Raw genomic sequence first — 22,901 nt, 5'->3', positions numbered from 1 at the left:
TGAATTTACCCCTCATGAAAGTTATATCAGAAAACTATTGAATTTTATCATAAATGGTCATTCTCATGTTTTGAAATAAACATTTATATACTTATCTTTTTGTTGCTTATCTCATATTTTAAATGTCACCTTGTTTTATTGCCTAACCTTGGGATCTTTCATAACTTGTACCGAACACACATTGACCACAATGTTTTGAGGGATTTAGACCCATTCATTTAAAATCCATTATTACAATACTCTGCAATCTCATTAGAGTTAATGATACTTTAATGGGGGTTTTTGTCCCCCCAGCATGAATCAAACCCAACTTCTTGCACTGACATTGTGTATGTGCGCATGCTCGCATTCATGTGCACCTATGTGCTTGACTCCTTGAGGTGCACAAGAACTGCCAGGCAGTAGTGAGCCTGATGTTTGTTCATTAATTAAAAAGTCCCACAACGCCACAAAGGATTGCCCCGTTTGCATGTGTCAAAGAAAGAAAGCACACTTTATTGATCGCCTTGGGGATAATACTCCCCTGCAGTAAACCCATCCTATTCACACTTAAACTTAATGCTCGGGACAGAGGACTACTGTGGCAGTGGGATTCAAACCAGCAAACCTCAGATTGCAAGTCCACTTGGGATGTGGGGTTCACAAGTTTAAATCCCAGATGCCAAGTCCACTTCTTTAACCTCCAAGCCACCTCTGTCTGTCTATTTGACTCTGTATGCATATTTTACTGTTTCCTGTTTACATCCAGAAATTATTGTCAATATAAAGACAAAAAGAACGTTCGAAGAACAATATTCACCTTTTAGGTGAAGACTTTATTTTAAGGTGAGACTTAAGTTGGGGTTTGGATGAATTTCGAATAGGAGTTAGTTTTCAGCTAATACTCATTACATCTGACTTAAAAAGATGCAATTTGCTTGAAAGGCATGGGAATAAGATGCATGTTTTATAAGTATAAATTGAGTATCTGTTTTAATGTGTATCAGGTATTGGGAGAAATATTCTTCCTATGAATAACGCTCTTACATCCAGTATACTCTTGCTCACCCAGTATAAAATACCAATACATGTGTGAAAGCTTCACCTCCAGGACTCTTTTTCAGCCTTTTTTGTAAGGAGACAGATTCCTGCAGTCACTCTGGCAAAAGACAAGATGTCTTTGAATACAAAGTGAACGTTAGTGTGATATTTCTAAAATAATTTATAAGTCATTAAAACCGAAACACTGAGGCTCATTAAATTTCAGATTTCACGTTATTCCGCAAAACAAATATAGACTTTTGATTCTGTAAAAAAGTATAATAAATACAAACCTTTTGCAGGATGATGTATATTTTTGGCACTTACAACTGTGAAATTGTTATTTATATTAGGTTGTACAATCACGTCACACGTAGAATTAAAGTGAGCCACATGTGGCACCTAAACTAAAATTAGTTTGACACACTTGATCCAGTCGGATATAATGAGAGTAATTTTTGGACATTGTGGTAGATTAGAGTAGAGTAGATTCTGATACTAAATTAATGTTCCTGGAGCAATACGTTAGGAAACAGGGCAGTAAAGCACACAGTTAAAAAAAAAGATTAAAATAGATAAATAAATATTAGGCTGTATGTATAATGGTAAAATTGCAGTTGTTTGAATGTTAGAAAACGCCAAAATAGGAAAACATGAAAGTAATTCAATAATTTCTATGAGAAACAACCCCTGTCAAAATAAAGAGTAAAGCTGTATCACACGATGGACGGTTAGAGGTTAGGTCACAGTTGGTACATTTGAACTGACTTGTCAGAAAGTGTTTCTTCTCCTGAGGTCATGCAGGGAGAGGTTTAAGCGCCACTCCACTCACAAGTATAATTGCCTTTGTTTAACTTGTAATAGCAGCTTTCAGCCACGCTGTGGCACTTGAATCTGGACTAAAACAGGCGTTGAATTTGGGGCGACGTTACCTGCAAATGGTGCTTTTTCATTGTAAAACGTGTTACTGAGATTGTGACTGAGACGCGCAATCATTTCTATTTGTTGTCCCTGTTAGGAAAATCTTGCTTCAGCCTCGTGAGAGTCGCATTATCCGCGTGTGTCTGGATCCATTCCGAAAATTGACCAATCAGTCACACTTGAGGCAGCTATCTTATGAAGTGGCAGTGTGGATAAAAAGCAACACAAATCAAAAACGCTTCAAATTTCTGTATTGATTGTATTTTATATTACACCGATTTTTTTTTAGAATTTTTATTTTTTTTAACCTTACAGTCATGGTACCTCTACTCTTAGAAACAAATCATTTATTATCTAATACTGAAATATTGGTGTTTATATGAAGCCTGACAGAACTGGAACTGATCTCACAAATTATAATTCCTCAGTACAGATGAAAGTTAAGGGTGTGGGATCGTTTGAAGTAGGATGAGTTAAGAGAGGTGGTAGTAACATGCTGATGATTTAGTGCAGGCGCACCATTGGCCACACTGTATAAAGTGAAGATAATCACACTGTAGTAGGACCAATCAATCATTTGTTGGGTGGATTCTTCATGAGACCACATAAACATTCGCCCCCTTGTCAGGTGTCTTCTGAGCATCAGGGGTACACCGAAAAGGATGTAGGGAAATCAATCAGAATCCAATCGCTGAATTATGTGGGCTTAGATGGGTGGATACATGTGTCTGCATACAGAGACGGGGACTATGCTTCATTGCAACATATGCGACATGTTTACATGCTTTTACTGTATATGTGGTATTTGTGTCTGCATGAATGCACGTGCGCCGATCAACCATGCAAACAAGCACATGGGCTGCATGTGTCTGAATGGAGTGTGAATGCATACTCGTGTATGTGAACAGATCGGTCGGCCTTTCGCTCAGACAAAATAATTGGGTCACATGTGTTAACAGCAGTCAAGAAGAATTTTAATCAAACTTGGGAATCCCCAATGTACATTCACCCAACAGTCAATTTACCACCGAACTGAGGGTTTTGTTAAAGGCTGCTGAGGTTGCATTATTTGGTGTATTTGCCATCATGTTTTATCACCACTTCTGCAACTGTGTGTTCGCATTGAGCAAATTCCAGCATGTTGAGAGGAATGAGAGCGGTCTGTGGGAAGCAGAAGTGTTCAACCACCTCCACCTCACACGTCCCTCCCCATCCCGCTCTATAGTGCTTTGTCTAGTAGGTAAATAGGAGCCAGGCACTGAGAGTGATGAGTTTATTAGCCCCTGCCAGCTGTGACCAACCCTTCAGTGTTATTGGCGGGGTGGCTGGTCCGAATGGAGCATGATGTTGTCGGGGTGGGGGGTGGGGGGGATTTGAGATGAGGGACTACCCCATGAGAACCAGAGAAACTCCCTGGCAACTGGAGACAGGATAAACGCTAAATGGGGCGCCCCCATTCATGTGAGCCGAGACGGAGCCAAGTGACAGAGACAGAAAGAGGAGAAGGGGTGCGGTGGGGTGGGGTGGGCTGGGGGGTGTGCAGATATCTGAATGAGTGCAAAGCCATTGGTGGCTGGTCTTTTCACTGCGCCTCCTCAAGGTAAACTGCTGGTATTTTCATAGAAGGGCTGCAAATGTGCCTATAAGCACTTCAGATTAACCTCCATTAACAATTGATGACCGTGTTGGAGAATATATAGATGTCTCTTGACGAGATTATCATCTGCAGCCCCAAAAATGCTCAACACATGTGCACACGTGCGCACGCCCTACACAAGCCAAACTCTTTCACGTTAATTCCCGCAGTGTCATTCATGATGAGTCAGTGAAAAGCGGAGGTGCGCGCGTGTCCACGACTCCACCGGTTCCCCACGGCGGTCAGCCGCCTGCCACACCCTTCAGGGTAAACAAAGGCAGACACATCTGGGACCTGTATGTGTTTTGTTTTTGGGTTGCTTTTATTTTCAAGCGTTCAGGGTAAAAACTAACGGAACAAATTGGGTTCGTTTTACGCACGCGGGGGCGCAGCTGATGGCGAGGCTCATATTATAATTACAGTGAAATCGGCCCCTGCTTATAGATGCGAGGTGATCTCCAAAACCGCCCCCTCACTTTTTACGCACACATGCGCAGGATACGTTTACTCCTCTCACACACCCACACATACACACATGCGCACACACACACATTCCCAAGTCTGCCCCTTTGTCTCGGTCGCCTATCGGCGGTAGCCCCGAAACAAGAATTCAGTGGGGAAACGCAGGAGAAGCCCGTGTGTGTGGACCAGACTGTCTCCTCCCCCCATCATAAAGCACACACACCACAATTCTCTCCTCCTCCCCCTCCTCCACACCCCTGTTCACCCCCCATGCCTTTGTGTGTGTGTGTGTGTGTGTGTGTGTGTGTGTGTGTGTGTGTGTGTGTGTGTGTGTGTGTGTGTGTGTGTGTGTGTGTGTGTGTGTGTGTGTGTGTGTGTGTGTGTGTGTGTGTGTGTGCGTGCTGTGAAGCTGACTGCGTACCCGAAAAGCGAGTGACGGATGCTGTGCATATGAAATAAGCGCATTTCTTGAGGGGGTGGGTTTTTCTTATTTCTCCATTTTAAATATTTCTTTGGAGAGTAGAAAATCCCGCAGGTGCAAATAGAGGGGAGGAACCGGTGGGGGGGGGGGGGACGCACGTGAATTTTTCACTTCTCCACAGACGGGAAACACAGAGGAGAGGGACGCGTCTCCAGCAAGTGCGGCAAATTGGACTTTCCACCATCAGCAGCCCCTCTCTCCCCTCTCTTCTCCTTTCCTCTCTCGCCATCCCTGCTCCCTTTCCAAGACTCGCTCCCAGAATAGCCGCACGCCGGAGCCGCTCTCTGAATACCAGCGAGCGGTTCGGGGGGGGATTTCTGGGGTGACTCGGGCGAAGCTGGACATGGATTAAAGAGACGGTGCACCGCAAAACTGGAGCAGCACGCGCGACCACGCCGGGGGGGAAGGGGGCGACGGGACTCGGTGAATTCACGCAGCCCCCGGGACAGAGGTGAGTGCTGACCGGCGGTCCGGGATGGATGGATGGACGGATGGAGGGAAGGATGGAGGCTCTTGCTCGTGGCATGAGTCGAGAGGGGGCCAAGGGAAAATTCAGCACATGGCTTTCACGATTCCATAATTGATGATCTCATGCAATCTGCTGATTTGTGCTTGTGGAGGAGTTAAACGCTAAATGTTGGCTTTCACATAGTGGATCTTCGAATTGTGGTTATTCTCTAATGGCCTATTACCTTTAATTTATAGGCTGATCAACAGCAATTATGAAACAGGCTGCAAGCAGCAGCACGATTCCACATTTATATATCGGATTCAAATTTACTAAAGGATTGTTTGTTTTCTTGGCTGTAAAGGCAGGTGAATTTCACTGGGTTTACCCTCCTCCACGTCAAGCCGGGCCCATAGTCCCTTTTGTAGACATTTCTCCACAATAAGCCTGCAACTCACTTTCTTGATTGATTGAGAAATGCAATTTAAAGGGGAAACGGATCAGCCACACTGTTGGACATTATGTTCACCTCATTAAGTTGATTGATTTTAATTAACTTTAAGATTGTGTCTTGTTTTAATGCTGAGAGCGTTATCAGTTACAATAAATAATAATACAGTTTTTATTGAAGCAATTTTCAATGTGATTATTAGATTTGCATTTGTGAAAGTTGTTATACTGAGAGCAAAGACTTCACACAACACATTGTGACTTTAATACATATCCAGTGGCTTGTGGGTAGTATTAATTTCTGGTATTACTGTACTAATCAATACTATATTATACATTAAGTCTGTAGACTCTACTATGCTATACCCCACTTGGCTATACTACATTATACAATAAACTATGTTATACTATCCTATTTTAAACTATATTATTCTATGTCATGTTCTGCTTTACTACACTAATCTCTTATGTTATTTTAACCAATGCTACACTATACTGTAGCATACTGTGGAAGACTATACTGTTGATATATTTATTGTAAAGTTATGAAAAGGTTTCACATTTTCTTGACACAATAGTAAAGTAGATTCTTCGTTAAAAAAAAAAAAAAAAAAAGATAAAGGATAACTTTGTTTTAATGGTAGCCAAACACTCATTTGATGAACATGTCGGCCAGAAAATGTGTTTTTTCCTCAAACGTACATTAAGCAAAAATGTAATCAAGAATGTAGTTTTTACAGTACAACATATCTATTGCAGCAGTACACAATATTGTGCTCAAACAATTTAACTTTTTCCTCATATTTTTAACTTTCCCTTTGTAAAATTGTAAAATATTTCCTCAACTCGGCTATTTAAAGGTTAAGCTTGACTAGTGTATCATGTCACATTACAGCAAGGTTATTAATATATTGGTGTGGCACATTTCATTGTGGTCGACCTTAACACACTATTTCAATTACTTCTTTTTTTTTTTTTTTTGGCTCTGGTGTGAAATCAACCAATCAGTTGTGAATATAACTGGGGGGGAAAAAATCAATAAATAGTGAAAATAATAGCTATTGCAGTCCTACTGTGACAGCTGGTAAAGAATGCCACCACTGAGCGACAAATAATAGAGTAAAGCTGAGAAAGAAAAAAACAAAAAAAACAGTGATGACCGTACTAGATGCTCAATGCTTAAACTATCTGCTGGGGGTCACTAAATGGTTTTACTGCTCGTATTTTATATCTTAATCTGCCCTTTTAGACCACCTTCTCTTCCATCATCATCAAAACACAAAACTGGGGACTGTCTTTTAGAAGAATGACTTCCAGCCCTCCTGTAGGTTTCACAAATCTTCTCCACTGAGCACCTCTGGAGGCCTGCAGTGGCCTGAGATGCTTAATAAGGTTCAGGGCTCTCCTTTAATTTGTCATCCATCTGTATGTCATCATTTACTAGCCTGTCACTGACACCCCCTCATATCTCCAAGCATCGGTGGTCACTACTTGTATTTTCCTCACTATCTGACAGACTGACAGACTGACAGACGGTTTTCTCCTCACCGCAGGCTATACAACCCACCTCATTCACACACATATGCACAGACCAGACATACACGTAAACGCTACCATGATGTTTGCAAAGCACGAGCGTGCAGCAGACACACACACACACACACATACACACACGTCCCAGAGGACAACTGCTGGTGTAATAGATAAACGAGCCCCTTTCTTCAGGCAAGACGCTTATTCTCCGTGTGTGTGTGTGTGTGTGTGTGTGTGTGTGTGTGTGTGTGTGTGTGTGTGTGTGTGTGTGTGTGTGTGTGTGTGTGTGTGTGTGTGTGTGTGTGTGTGTGTGTGTGTGTGTGTGTGTGTGTGTGTGTGTGTGTGTGTGTGTGTGTGTGTGTGTGTGTGTGTGTGGTGGGGGTGGTTTAAGTGCTGACTGGAGTAGGTCACTGAGACCAGGCGTCTGTGAGAGTGAGACCCAGGACCCAGCATCTTCCTAAGCTGCTTTCAGCTTCACTGGAATCCACCCATCCCAATATCCCCCCTGTGCTGATACCCCCCCCCCCCCCCCCCCCCCCCCAACACACACACACACACACACACACACACACACACACACACCACAAACAGACAGGCAAACATACACACACTTGAGTTACAATATTCCCCTAATTTAATTTAATTTTTTTTATAAACCATTCTTTTCTTTGATCTGCTCCTGTCTCTTCCTCTCCTCTCCTCTCCTCTCTTCTCCTCTCCACTCCGATACATTTCTGGCGGTCATGGAAATTAGACTGGAGAAGTCTTTGATTCTCTGCTCTTTACATTGCCTCGGGGTCAGGCCCTCTTATCTAGTAGAAAAACAGAGGGGGAGAAACAGAGAAAGAAAAGAGGATGGAGATTTTTTTTTTTTTCTGAAAGGGGAGGTGGATGACTGCGTAAAGGTGTAAAGAAGGAAGAAGGCACAGATGGTGAGAAAAAGGAGTGATGGAGAACAGTTGGAAAAGCAGAGATGGAGATTTGTTTGACAGATATACTTCAGAGAGACCAAACAGTGAAGAAAGATAAAAACCCGGGAATGGCCAGTGAGAGAAATGAGCAGAGCTAAACAATGAATCCAGCAAAACATGATAAAATAAAGAGACAGAAGCAGAAGAGAGGCACAGATGCCTTGACAGCTTTGAGGAGTTTTTTGAAGTGTGGTGTGGATAGTATTTTTGGATCAGAGCTTCAGATGCACATTACTGTAGTTTTTGTTAAACCCAATAGCGTGAGCCGTAAGATATTAGAAGTCTGAAATATCTATTCCGTTATTAAAGATCAAAGCTTTGACCAAAATAAATGACACATTTCATGCAGGTCTTTGACACTTGGTACAGCAGTTTTAAGGAAAGATAATCCCAATGCATTTCAGAAAAATCCAATCCTCACCTTCACATTTTGTTATATTGATTTTTGATATGAGAAATCAATGCGTACTCGGTAAGAAAAGAGGTCAAACGGAAAATGGAGCCAACATACTGTAGGATTTTTAGAGAGCAGAAGGAATTGATGGAAAGTGATGGAGAAGAAGTGATAAGTAAAATGGGACAAGGAGGCATTGGAGAGGTAGAGATGGGCAAGAATAGGGGAGGGGGAGGACAGAGATTCTGAGATAGGACGGGGAGAGACGGGTTGCTGTAGGGAGAGCTGTGAATATTTAACTCTGTTTGGATTTCCATTGGTGCTTTTGGCTCTGGCATTTCTCTGAGGCCTTGTGATTGTATACAAGTTACTGATGGCAGGAGATAACTGTACACGTCTGAGTGTGTGAGGAGGATGAATTTGATGTGCAACTTTGTTTAGAAAGTTAAAAGGCTTTTCTATATTGGAAGCGTTACTCTCCCTACATACTGTATGTTTTTGCTTATGTAAAGTCAACCTCTGTGTTTGAATATTTAGACACAAGCACATCATAACCAGTGTGTGTGTGTGTGTGCATGGCTATTTAAGAGGTAATAATGTGCCATACTAGTTGTAGTGCAATGCTTAATAATAGATTTCAGTTTGTTTTGGTTTCATAAATACACCCCTCTTCATGAAATACGCACATTAGCCTTTGCTAAAAAAAAACTAACCAGTCATTAAAAACATTTTTATCTTGGGAAAATCCCTGAACATGACATAATGGCTCTCTTATCCCAACAGGCTGTGACTGGTCCCACCCCAAGACAACGTCTCCCAAAAACAAAGCCAAGAAGAAACCCCCCAAAGACAGCATGACCCTGCTGCCTTGTTTTTATTTTGTAGAGGTAGGTGCAGATGAATAGGATGCTCTTGATGAATCAGTTTTATTCCACGATGCTTGGTCAACATTACTCATTACGTTTATTGAGTCAGCCATGGCTGAATCACAGTTTTTTACAGTACGGCCAAACTTGCACCTGCATCAACTATGTACACAGCTTGTTTTTACAAGCAAATGTGGTATTACTTTCTTCTTTGTCCTCGTGTGTAAGATTTATGCTGTGTGTTATTTTGCAGTTTGACTTCAGATGAAACACTTAATGAATCATACCTGTGAGCAAATATGGAATTCTAGTCACTCTTTGCTTTGTCCTTGTCTGTGTAGCTCCCTATTGTCCTGTCCTCCTTGGTGTCCCTGTACTTCCTGGAGTTGACAGATGTGCTGTCCCCGGCGATGGTGGGTTTCCGTTGCTATGACCGTGACCTCTCCATGCCCTACGTGGAGACGGGCGACGAGCTCATCCCTCTGTTGATGCTGCTGAGTTTGGCCTTCGCTGGTCCTGCAGCTTCTGTAAGTCTTTTTCACACAAACAAATTCAATTATATATATATATATATTTTTAATAATTCAAATGATCTCAAGTTAAATTAATTCACAATCGACAATTGATCCCATCCAATTGAAACTACAATGTCTTATATAACATAACATCTCCACATGAAGCTTCGGACACGGTGCTTTGAAAAGGAAAAGGGCCGTGCTAAAGCTCAACCGATAGATGCATGAAACAACACTTCCACATCATTCAAAATTTGGCATGATCGCCTTTTCCTCATAAGATAACAATAGGAAAGACTCTTTGGTATTGCAGTTAAAAAAAAGAAAAGCATACAGTTTGCTCAGTTGAACTAACAAATCTATACTTAATTATTTCCTGCAAAGCTGGATGCGGGATCATGTGGCACGATATCACAGTGCAAAACGTTACGGGAATGATTCACTGACTGAATCAGATGATATTCTTGGCGCTTGTAAATCTTCACATGAATCTGATCATGTTAGTCAGGATTCACATATACAGGACAATCTGACCTCTCAATCGGAAAGAATCTAATCAGACGCACGGCGAATTGTTTGAAGCTCCTGGCACACACAGCAGTGTAATCTATGTATACACCATTTCCCTCCTGGACCCAATCTGGAGTGCTGCAATCCCAGCCAAAAAGTTAAATCTCTGCAAAGGACAGAAGCGTGCCAAAGTGACTCAACGACAGATATACAGCAGAAGCATGACTTAAATTTTTCATAGTGACAGGCATTTTATGCAGCTTCTTTTTTTTTTTTCCTGACTCTCATAACATCTCATCATATAAAGTCCAAAAAAGATCATTTTCATCTTTTGCTGTGTATTCATGTTTGCGCCACATTTCATCACATATCTAAAATATGCTTACTTTGCCCCATTTGAACAACTCCCACAAAGGATTTTGGGGAAACACTGCAGAGTTTACCAACATGCGTCATCAATTTGACACCAGCTTACTTGCTGGGAAAGAATCAATCCATGCTCCTTCTTTACAGCCTCATCCTGAGCAGGGTCAGGATGCACTGGAGCAAATCCTAGCTCACTATGGCGAGCAGAATCTTACACCCTGGACAGCTCGACAGTTCACCACAGTGCAAACACAGAGCGACAGACAACCACATTCACCGTGTTCGAATCGCATGGCAAAATACATCAATCTTTAATGAGTAAGCTTTCAACTGATGCGAACCAAAGTGTACTTTAGTCATTGTTTCACATTTAGGGCATTTGGCATGAACATTCAACACTAGAACATCATATAATGGCAGAAAACCCACAAACGCCTTAAAGCTGACTGATGTGTAGCTCATAATTAAATGAATTTACATTAAACAATGAATTATCTTGGTTATGCTTTCATGCAACGGATATCAAAAATCCCCCGATCAATCTAGTCGTCTTCTGAACTCACATTAACCAGTGTAGGGTTGCAGTGGCTGGAGGTCATCCCAGCTAAGACCCTGGACAAGTGGCCAGTTCTTTACGGGGCTGACGGCGAGACAGTCTCAGCCCACAATAAATTTACCACTTACAGCATGTGCATATTTAAAATGTGCATAATGTAACTATAACTGTTGTTTTTTTATTATTATTACCGTAGATATGATGAGACCTTGGGAGATGTTCTGTCAAACCAAAACACAGCTGTTTGTCGAAATGTAGTGCAGCAGTGTTAACACTAACTTGCACCATATAAATCAACATACGTCTGATTGACACCGAACACGTGAGTTATCTGCATCTATCCTCACGTTTAGCATTATTTACCAATGTCGTTGATGATTGTCATCAACCTACCACAGTTAGATTTTAGCAAATGAGAAGAAATGTGTCATTCAAGGGTTAAAAAGAAAATCATTTTGCCTTCTACGTGCAAACATCTGCTTGGTAAAACAGCATTACGAGTGCAGAAACTTCTCTGATGAATGGTTGATGAGGAACAGAGAAACCAAAGGATTTCACTGGGTTACTTGAATATGCTCCAAATTTCCTTTTAAAACTCCGCCAAGAAGATCCCATTTAGAATGATCTATCCTGTCAAAGGCAAGGCAGCAACCAAAATAAACTACAGGATATTAAAAAAAAAAAAAAAACACACAAATGTCCTCGGCATTGCCTAAGAGGTACTTTTGGCTGATATGTTTTCAATACATTGCCTGGAGACACAACCAACAAAAATAGACGAACATTTGGAGTCCTGTTATCAGGCATCTAATGAATGAAAGCATTAAAGCCGCTGCTCTTACTTCGCCGTTGTTTCTCATGTGAAGACAGATGCTTGTCTGGAAAGTGACAACCGATGAGCGCACAATTTGCATTATATATAATCGAGGCAGCAAGCTAAATCAAATCCAAATAGCTTGTTTGGGTAATAATTCTCAACGGCATTCCTGAAGTAAATGTGTAGATCAGCATTAGCAGAACACAATTTCCCACCTATTTATCACCAGGATAGCATCCTATCACAGAGCTTCAGTGGACTAATGTGCATCTGCAGGTCTGACGGTGTGTGAGTGCTGCACAAAGAAGCACTTATGCACAGACTGATACATAAATCACCCACATATGCAAACACCCGGCTTCTCCAAATACTCACAAAGCTAGTTTAGTCCCTCTTGGAAATGCTGAATCAATATACACATTGATAAATATACACCTGGCATTCCCATATATATCATCAAACATGCCACACACACCCCAATCAATACACACACACACACACACACACACGCGCGCGCAGACACACACACGGCTAATCCATCAGCGGCATGGAAACGAACGGACCTCGCCAGCGCTCATCTATCACTCTGATTGGAAGTGATCACTGTTCAATAGCACCTGCCGTCTATTCTCTCTCCGTTGCGTTCTATCACTGTAGATCACCATCACAGACGCTTATGTCGGACACTAATCACACTTTTGCAGTCCTTTCTTTTTGTCGCCTTTGGCGTCTGCGCACTTTTTTCCTCTTACTTTTCTTCCCTCTCTCTGTAGATTATGATGGGAGAGGGCCTGATGTACTGCATGCAGTCCAAACTCAAGAACTGTCCCAAGTCGGAGGGCAGCATCAATGCTGGAGGCTGTAGCTTCAACTCCTTCCTACGCAGAACCGTGCGCTTTGTCGGTGCGTCTTTCCACCACTTCTTCACATTCTTTCTGGTTGCTTGTAGGAGTCGAGGTCATGTTATTAACCGTAGGATATTCCAGCTGCACGTCTTCAGGAGTCCTGCCTGTTAAATTGAATTTAGTTTAGTTTGGATCATCCCAGTATTAAAGATCCTTTTCACTGCTCATTGTCGTTGCTGTATTTGATCCATTTTTTAGTTTAGTCAGTTATTTTTTCTCTGCTCTGTTTGTGTCTTCAACCGATGCACTTTTTAGATTAATTTGGGCTTACCTTTGCATTACAGACTTATTAAATTATACATTTCTATGCAAATGCTAATTTGGAAATTAATATGGTCTATAACCATGAATGACCGTCATTTTACTTGTACATTTATATTTTGTATAGTGTTGTCAATCAATAATAAACAAATTACTAATTTATCACACAATTTTCTGTAACTAATTGCAATTAATCACAGTACTTAAGACTGAGGCTTGTAATGCATATTAATTCATTGAAAACCACGGAATCAGTGTAGACTCAAGACACAGAGACTATTTTCTTTTTTTTTTTAAACGGAAGTAAACAAAACTGCGTTAATTACGAGTTAAACGTTTTGAATCAATTAATTAGACTAACGCGTTATTTTTGACAGCACTTTTTTATGCTCCGTGTTATAACTTTCAATTCATTCAACATTTGTTGGGCCTTCTAATTTTTGGTGTATTTTTTAATTTTCTTTCAATGTTATGGATGCGCTGCTGAAATATTTTCTTTTTCCTTTTTTTATGGGTATCAGTAAAGTTTCCGTCTGATAAAAGGAAGGACATTGAAAAGCTTGATGGTTGCAGTTGTTGGTGTGTAGTTTGTGTGCAATGAATAGTTGGGAGCAAAATGTTGTTTTCCCACATCAACCTGGAGGCTTAACCCCTCAAGACTTTATTCCACTTTTTAAAGAACGGAAATAAATAAACTAATTACATGCCTTAATTGAAGGGTGACATGAACGGAAATAGGTGTGATAAAATTCCCTGCATGCAATGTCTTGAGGCTGATTTCTGAGCTTTGAAGTGAAGAGAGCACTTAATTCACCTTGGTAAATCTCAGTGTAGAAAAGCCTTGAAAAAATGTATCAGACTGGAGCCCTGTGGTGTCACCACAGATTGCAGTAAATTCATCAGTGTTCTCTGCATTGGCAAATGTTCCTAAATGAACAGCTCAGTGTGACAAACTCACCAGAGGCTCTTAGTTCATTTACCAAGGCTGCCTCACCATCTCTGCCTCTCACCTCTCCCTCAGGTGTTCATGTGTTCGGTCTCCTGGCAACAGCCTTGGTGACAGATGTCATCCAGTTGGCCACCGGCTACCACACCCCTTTCTTCCTCACCGTCTGCCAGCCCAATTATACGGCCACGGGGGTGTCATGTGACAACAATGCCTACATCACCCAGGACATCTGCATGGGGAAGGACCAGTATGCTATTATTTCAGCCAGGTACACTGAAGACTACAGTTAAAAATAATAAATACCTTGTCCTGATTGTATACTGAAGACATGAAGATAACCAGCACACTGTGTCCTTTTTTTTTTTTTTTAACTAATATTTGCGCCATAATTCTGTAGTTTACATGCGATTTGTGTCGTATTTTGACATAACTTTTGCTCCAAAGAGACAGAAAGAGCTCACCCATGGCGAGCTTCAAACTCTGGTTCAAAAATGGTTCTCTTCAGATAATAAACCTTGGACTTACTATATGCATTGGCAATTGGTTTGACAACTACCAGTGGTTTCATGTGCACAATGCTTTGCTCAGGCAGTTTTTCACGGTTTAAATACGCTATTCTTTGGCTAAATGCATCAGTAAAGGGACCTGACCCGAAGGGAAATATGTTTTCCTTTCAGGTCAGTGAGGTAAAACATACCAGCGGCAGTGTATTTATCAAGCTTTAGCATTACACTTTAATCATGTATGTCATGTTTATCACCAATGTATTTTGGAAAAAAAAATGTGGAAGTTACCACATTTTGGTCATAAGTTACTTTCACGTGATCAAATCTGGCGCTCATTGTAAAAACCTTGGATGCTCCTGTCTTGAAGAATCGGTTAATTTACTTCGGAATCCACTTATATACGTGTAATATTGTAATTTCCTGCTTGAAACTCTTCCAGCAAGAATCCAGTGCTGTCAGGTCGATTGTCATGCTCATTGGTATTGTGTATACATACTTGCAATTGTAGTGTACCTCGTACAAATACACGTTTAATGATGTTGAGAGGATTTGAATATTATTACACATTGCTGTCTTGCAGGAGCAGAGCAGAAAGGGAGTTATCAAAACTGATTAGCATTTAAAGGGGATTATATGAGATCAAAAAAGATAAGGAGAAGAAATGTTGTCATGGTTCGTGCTCATAAAAACCATTTTGTCCGGTAATGATTTCTGATAAATGTAATTGTGCATTTGTACAACGGGCCTCGCCGCTGTAGCAGCTCCCTCGCAGGTGCCATGACTGTGTTTGGCTTTTGAAGATGCTCTTTAGCAACGCAATTTGTAAAAAGCCAACACAGGTCAGATAAACAAGCTCGCGCATGTGGGTATGAGAGGCTTAATAAGCCCTTATACACAGGGAAGATTACAGCTAAACAGAGTTGATACGGGGGATAATCCTGGTAGTACCAAAGCTGATACTTTGATACTTGTGGGGGGGTGGTATTGCATTGCCTAGGTCATAATCCACAAAGTCAAACTAATATTGGTGAGACTGTATTGATGATAAACCTGTCAAATTTACATTGGCTATCATAACTAATAAGCAATTTCCCCCGAAAAATTAACTGAACTCGCCTCAAGCTTGAAATTAAAGCCTTCTGAAAGTGTAAAAGTCAAAGCGTTTTTCACAAAAGCAGAAGTTATGGTGGGGGGGGGGGGGTGAAATAATAAACCTACCAGAGCGTGACATGAATTTAAGGTCCAGACTCGCAGAAAAAGTGCCTCCATAAAGTAGATTTAATGATAGTTGTTATTCATATTTTTTTATCGACTTTAAGTCAACAAATTTGACCTCAACTCATTTATTCTCTTCTAATGTTCCCACTAATGCCCTTTGGTGTCCTGTTTCTTGTAATTAAAGCTCAGATACAAGAATATACACTCAGTCTGACAACCATCACACAGAACACCAGCAACCATGTTGGCTTTATTCAGATTTATTTAGGAGGTCACAAACAATTTTAATTTTTTTTTTTAATTATGGGTAAATCTCTTTGTTTTTTGCCTCCACCCTTTCACACCTAACTCTCCCTCTTTCTCCCCTCAGGAAAACATTTCCATCCCAGCATGCAACGCTCTCTGGCTTCGCTGCTGTATATATCTCTGTAAGCACTTTCTTTGCCTTACTTGCTGCATGCATTTGGATGACTTTGCATTCGGGGTGTTTGCATGAAGCTTTTGTAAATGTGTATTGCCTGTAACTCTAAAATGATAATTAGTTGACCGTACATTATCATGCGTGAACGTTACTTCCGTTATTAACCTCGGCCTTTCTGTGGAAGAAAGAAAAATCAACAAAATCCTATTTTATTGTCTGAGCTATCTGTGTTCATGTCAAGATCCAGAAGCTTACACTGAACAAACATTTTAAAATTGTGTATCAGAGGAAACTCTTACTTGATGCAGAAGTCACAGTTGCTCTACAGTGTTTACTCAACTGAGTGATATCTGGATTGCAAACTATTCCCAAGCTACACAATAACAGGAGGTGTCTTTCGTGTGTATTGAGCTGCTTTTATGCCATTCAGTCGTCTTCCCCTGACTGCTGCAGTGTATGAACTGTATGGTAAAGTACCACTATTATTTTTCCATGAGGTAACACCCTCCTACACACAGACACACACACACACGCACACACACACCCACGGCGATTGCAAGCTACTGGCCATATCACTGCTGCCTCACTGAGCCCAGTGTGTGCTCATTAAAGCTCACTAGACAGATTTTTGATGAGAGAAGGTCGAGGAGGAGGAGGAGGAGGAGGAAAACAGCTGTTTGGTTTGCTACATTTCCAACATGTTGTCTGATTTCTGCACTTGTGTCAGGTATTTTGTATTTTTTCAATAGTTTCTTTGTAGTTTTAGTTCAAAATCGCATCACTGCAAAGATATAAAACGTCACTCACAAAGTGTTGAAACAGTGTGTACGGAATCACACTTAAATCTGTCCATTGTGACAGATTTCTCCTTTTGCTTAAAGAAAAGCATGGGGGTGTTTTTATGCTCGGTACGAGATGGACAAGCTTGTTAAAAAGGGATATTTTTGCAACGCTTGCTTGTCTGTCACTCAGCTGTCTCCGAACTTTATGTAATGGAAACAGTGTGTGCATGCAGGGAATGGGAATGTACACTAACTACAGATATATTCTTCCCCTTTCTCTGCCTCACTTGCTCACTCATCAGTTTTATTTTGCTGTCACGAGATATCTTGCGAGCAACCTATGCAGTCGATTTTTTTTCCGTGCACAGGCTCAAATCTACAAATCCATTTGCCAATATGTATGTGTCGACCTCTGAAGGAAATTATGGCGGCACTCTAATTTTTCCAAGGTGATCTCTTCTGCAGCATATCAGGAACATGATTCAATGTTGCTTCAGAAATAATTAAGTTTCGAAGATGGAAGCTATCACAAGCTTTCAAAGCAAAAGCATACAGATTGGAATCAAGGCTGAGATCGTCTGGTTCTGTAAAAGATTTAAAATAAATCTGCAGGTAGAACTTCCAAATTGCACCAAGCAGCACTTTATATCTTGGTCAGGCCCCGTGAGTATTTTTGTCATTGTGAGTTTGCTGGGCATCCAACAAAGACTCAAGGACGTTACTATCCTGGGTCAAATAATAGCCCTGCCTTCTAAGAGGCCAACCGATGAAGAAATAATGATCGTTTTCAAACCGTTGCCCTTTAGATGTGCTCATGAGCAGCTTATTCATTTCAAAGAACATTGCCTGGGGAGCTCAATCCTCGGTGGCATTTTGTATACTAAACTATCTGCCTCAGATTACCCAGATTTCCAGATATCTAGATTGTCTGCTCTTTACTGATTTATGGTTTCTTCTTTATGTCTGCAGATGTATTTCAATGCCAGCATCAACAGCACAACTAAGCTGCTGAAGCCTTTGCTGGTCTTTGCTTTCTGCATGGCAGCAGGCCTCGCCGGCCTGACGCAGATCACGCAACACCGCAGTCACCCAATAGACGTCTACGTGGGATACGTCATAGGCGCCGGCATCGGAGTTTACCTGGTGAGTTGAACAAAGTGGAGAAGGGCATGGATGGCATGTGGAGATGGACTCATCCTATTAGCTTATATATGTTCTGGTATTTAAAAAATACACTGTATATTACAGCGATTAGTTATGTGAACCACTCATTTTTATGACTACGTGAATTTCTTCAGCATAAACCTTGTATTCTAGCCGTGATTCTTCTTGCTAAGAGATTGCTTGCTTTCACTGCAACGCATTGCTACTCTGCCTTCTGCCGGTTGAGCCGGTGGGCTGATTCTGGCCCACGGGCCATAAGTTTGACGCCCCTGCACGAGGAAGAATGTGCAAATTCCACACAAAAATGGCCTGTCAGCTGGCAAGTTCAAATTCAGATTTTCTGTAAAGTGGAAACTTCTGCACCACTTTGCCGCCCCCGTGCGAAGCTACTTGAAATGGATTTTCTATTTTTGGTGTGATTGGAGCACCAGCACATGTTTATTTGCATTTAGGGATTTGTTTTGTCCCCGGGGAGTAGTTCACACTAAGCATGGTGCGAATAACAGAATTCTCAATAATAGATCTTTTCTTTCGTTTTTTTTTTAAGTGAAGTAGTTTAATAGTTTGCTGTGACTGAGTCGTCTAATTGTATTATTCTTACACTGTCACAGCATGTGCTGACAAATGTCTTTTTTTTTTTTCCATCACCTCTTCTCCTTGTGTGGCTTCCATAGTTTCCTCTCCTCGCAGTTTTTTGGCAGGCTATAAATAGCCTTTTCTATTACGGAGGGAAGGGAGAGAGAATGAATAATCCGATAAGAATTCTCCGGAACAATTTCACAGTTCATTTTAAGAAAACTTGTCATTGCCATTTTCCACGGTTCCTTCTTGCTCTCCCTCTATTTTTCTCTGCTCTCTCACTTTTTGAGAGGAGGAGCATTTCCTCCTGTCATTAAGTGATGAAGTGGGGGGTGATTCATGCTGACCTCAGATGAAACGAGGACGACAAGACGTCTATTCATCACACTCTTTGTACTAATACCAAAATCTAATTTTTTACCCTCCTGAAGATTAAAGGAACTGCATTTTTAACACTCTAGTCTTTGTTTAACGTTGCGACTGCTTCTGTCTTCTCTGTTCTTTCTTAGGCTGTCTACGCTGTGGGAAACTTCAAAGCATCCGAGGAAGATGCTCCCTCTTTACACAGACTGACCTCCTCCCAGCAGAAGGACAGCCTGAGGGTGTTGAGCCAGCGGAGCCATGACTCCCTGTACAGGAAGACTCCCAGGGTGTCTGAGAGCAGGGAGGAGCTGGGACTTGGGTCCGGAGCTCGTAGTAAGGTGAGGAGGGAGAAAGCGTCCCTCGCCTCCCTCAAACGAGCAAGTGCTGATGTGGAGCTGCTCGCAACCCGCGGTCCCATGGGCAAGGAAACCATGGTAACCTTTAGCAACACTTTGCCCCGTGTCGCAAACGGCAACAGCCCCATCTCTCCCTCTGACGAGCCGGTCGTCACGCAGCGTCACATGACCTTCCACGTGCCCTTTGACCCCCAGAGGTCTCGGCAGCTGGTGTCAGAGTGGAAGCAGCGCTCACTGGAGCTCCGCAGCCAGAGCTCACGAGATGAGGACGAAGATATGGATGGGAGAGACGGAGGAGGTGAAGGAGCTGTGGGAGAAGGCGATAGGGGAGACCAAGTGATGCCGTCATCTCTTTATCCCACAGTACAGGCCAACAATAGCACGGCCCCACCAACTGGAGTCAAGATGGTGGTAGCACCGCCACTCGTTCACATCCCCGAGGAGGCCACCCGGCCACCGCCTGTCTCCCCTAAGAGCGCCAAGACCCGCGCCAAATGGTTGTCCCTCACAGAAGGCGGAGGGGGCAAAGAGCCCGGAACAGGGCCCATTGCAGTGTCAACCCCCCGAGTTCCCATCACACAGCCTAACCAACTTCCCAGCCAGCAGAGAGTCACTCAGGTGGGGCAGAAATTAACAAATAAGTACCTTCAAATGAGAAATGCATTTATGATGAAGAGAGATTTTTCATCCTTCATTTTCAAGGAGCCTGCAGCCAAAATCTAGTTTAGACAAGAGCTGGTATTTAATTGCTGCCAAATGCTGTGAACAGCACACACCTATGATTTACTTTTTTTTCCCTAATCAAAACAAAGCTGATGGATCCAATTTGACTAATTACTTTCAAATATAAAGTACCAATTACAGGGTTCAAACACCAATTCTGATTAAAATGTTTGTGAAGGATATGTTACCGCTACCCTTTAGGATTCCTGTGATAAATTGCCAGAAACTATTGTATTTGTTACTGTTTTAATGAGATCATCATCTGTCCTTCAGGTCATAGCCATGTCGAAGCAGCAGGGCCAGGGATTGATGGCTTCATCCGCCAAGACATCAGAAGGCTCCTCTTCTGGTGGTGGCTCCAACTGCTCTGAATCACCCTACTACCGGATCCCGTCTGATCGAGACAGCTGCACCGGGAGCAACCCGGGAAGTATCGCTGGCAGCGGGAGTATCGTCACAATCGATGCTCACGCCCCCCACCACCCCGTGGTGCGTGTCTCAGCCGCTAATGGCAAGCCATGGGAGTGGAGGAACACCATCAGTGGGAACATGATGGCTGCTGATCCAATGGGTGACAAGCACCGAGCAGCGCTGCAGCGACAGGACAATGTCAGTCACTACCGGGATTACAGGACACTTCCAGTGAAAACAGACTCGATGTGCTCCTCCTCGGCCAGCGGCAGCGTGGAAGGAGGACCGGAGCTGCCTCCTCCTCCTCTTCCCACCTCCCCCTCACCTTTGCCTCCTCCTCCGCAGTTATCATCGTCCCCTCTCCCGCCACCTCCTCAGCCGTCCTCCTCTCCCTTGCCTCCCCCTCCACACCCAAGCTCCTCACCAATGCTGCCACCTCCCCTCCACCCTGCCTCTTCTCAAATGCCTCCGCCCCCACACCCGTCATCTCAAATGTCTCCACCACCGCTCCCATCATCCTCTCACATGCCGCCACCTCCTCACCCATCTTCCTCACAAATGCACCATTCCCCTCACCCATCCTCCTCCCAAATGCCTCCACCTCCACACCCATCCTCTTCTCCCTTACCTCCTCCCCCTCACCCATCATCCATGCCACTTCCTCACCCTTCTTGCTCCAGCATGCTTCCCCCTCCTCCCCACCCTGATCTACTGATGGATAGCCACAGCCATGCATTGTCCCGCTCCTCCACCCTGCCCCGACGTCCCTCTGGATCGGCCCGTAGCCACGCCGAGCAGGAGCACTACTACAAGGCCATGCAGAATGAGAGGATGTTATAGTGAAGGCGGAAATCATCTGACAATATTGTAATATCAGAGATTGTACATGAAAAGTCTCCACTGAAAGGAGCAGTGGAAACAAAGCAGGTTGGAGCAAGTGAACAGAGATTTGTGACTTTTGAAAAAAAAAATGACATTAAGGTTTAGGGACACTGAATCCTGCAGAGGAGGATGGGAAGGTCTGGCAGCATACAAACTCAGCGGGGGATCTGTTTATTCCCTGCTCACACATACTGCCCACAGCTCCGGCTCAACGGCCCTGACTGGAAAAAGAACAGACAAGAGAAGAAAGGGGAGTCAAAAGAGCAGGGGGAAAACTTAAAAAGCCCTACTCCACAATTGGCTCCGACACGCACATCCTCTCTTTCTGTGAGACACATTCAAAAGCTGCCCCTGAAAGAAAGAGATCACAATGAACGGCCTGGGATTTTCTAAATCAAGTTTGCTTTGACATGATGGATAAGACTGTGAAAACAAAACAACTGCAAGCAGTACCAGCTCCTCTCATACTAACACAGAATTTACTCATTTGGAAAACCATTTGGAAAGCCCTCACTTCAAAGCCCCCAACAGCTATGAAAAAAAGGAAAGAATGCAGTTAAATTAAGTCCAAGCCCAGGTTCAGGAATATTAATCCTCTCACAAAAGCATGAGAGTTTTCAGTACTCTAAGTAAACAATCCGAATGGGGAATTGTATATTTGACGCCAAGCAAATGTGTCAGTATCCACCAGAGAGAGACAGCTTAGAAAGCATGGCTTCTGGAGCTGAAGTGAGAAGGAGGAGGAGGATGGGTGGATATAAGGAGGATCACGCACAGTTGGGCACCCCCACACGGACGTCACTGAGTGGATTACTGTTGTAAACATGAGAGGCAGTGGAATGGAAAGAGAATTGTTCCTAAAATGAAGAAAGTAGCTGGGCTGCACGGCACAGCGCGCCAGGCAGACGGTCTGCCTTTGCTGTGCGCAAAACCTGCCACGGAAAGGAGCTCCAAGCTGCACTGAGGAGATTAACGCTTGTTTATCATACCATGCTCGCACACTCTTAGCATTTGGCCCTCTGGCGAATCGCAAAAGTGACGAGAAATCTGCCCAACCAGCAGTGCAGTCTGCTATCAGCTCCGACATAATGGCTAAACCAGGAGCCGGTTGGCTGCAGCTAACTGGCTTGATAGATAAATAACAATACATTCACAAGAAAAACCTAAAAAAAAAATACTTCACAGTTGCCAGGTTGTAAAAAATTATACATTTTATTGTCGTATATTCATTTTTATTTTTGTCCATCTCTTATATTTGATCAGGAAAAACTGCAGGAAGACCCCCGTGTCTTTAATTATAACTTAGTAATATGCATAACTTCAGATTGAATCTGCCCATTAGGTTTTGGGTTTTTTTTACATTTAAAGAAAAACCATCCCTGTCAGACAAATGGCAGTGTTAACAGCAAAATGACACAACAGACACATAAATACT

The 22,901-nt window shown here is 42.7% G+C and overlaps 1 protein-coding gene across 1 annotated transcript; it reads left to right on the top strand.

Moving 5' to 3' along the window:
* Positions 1-7,990: 7,990 nt before the first annotated feature.
* On the top strand, positions 7,991-21,424 carry plppr3a (phospholipid phosphatase related 3a; the record flags this gene model as incomplete). Its single annotated transcript, XM_080479848.1, has 9 exons — positions 7,991-7,997; positions 9,100-9,203; positions 9,524-9,709; positions 12,720-12,849; positions 14,134-14,329; positions 16,156-16,213; positions 17,958-18,131; positions 19,241-20,068; positions 20,447-21,424. The coding sequence occupies 9 exons, from the start codon at positions 7,991-7,993 to the stop codon at positions 21,422-21,424; spliced, it is 2,661 nt and encodes an 886-aa protein (XP_080335974.1).
* Positions 21,425-22,901: the final 1,477 nt, after the last annotated feature.

This window comes from Lipophrys pholis (assembly GCF_963383615.2).
Source record: "Lipophrys pholis genome assembly, chromosome: 14".
NCBI lineage: Eukaryota > Metazoa > Chordata > Actinopteri > Blenniiformes > Blenniidae > Lipophrys > Lipophrys pholis.
This window is presented reverse-complemented; position numbering and strand designations above follow the sequence as displayed.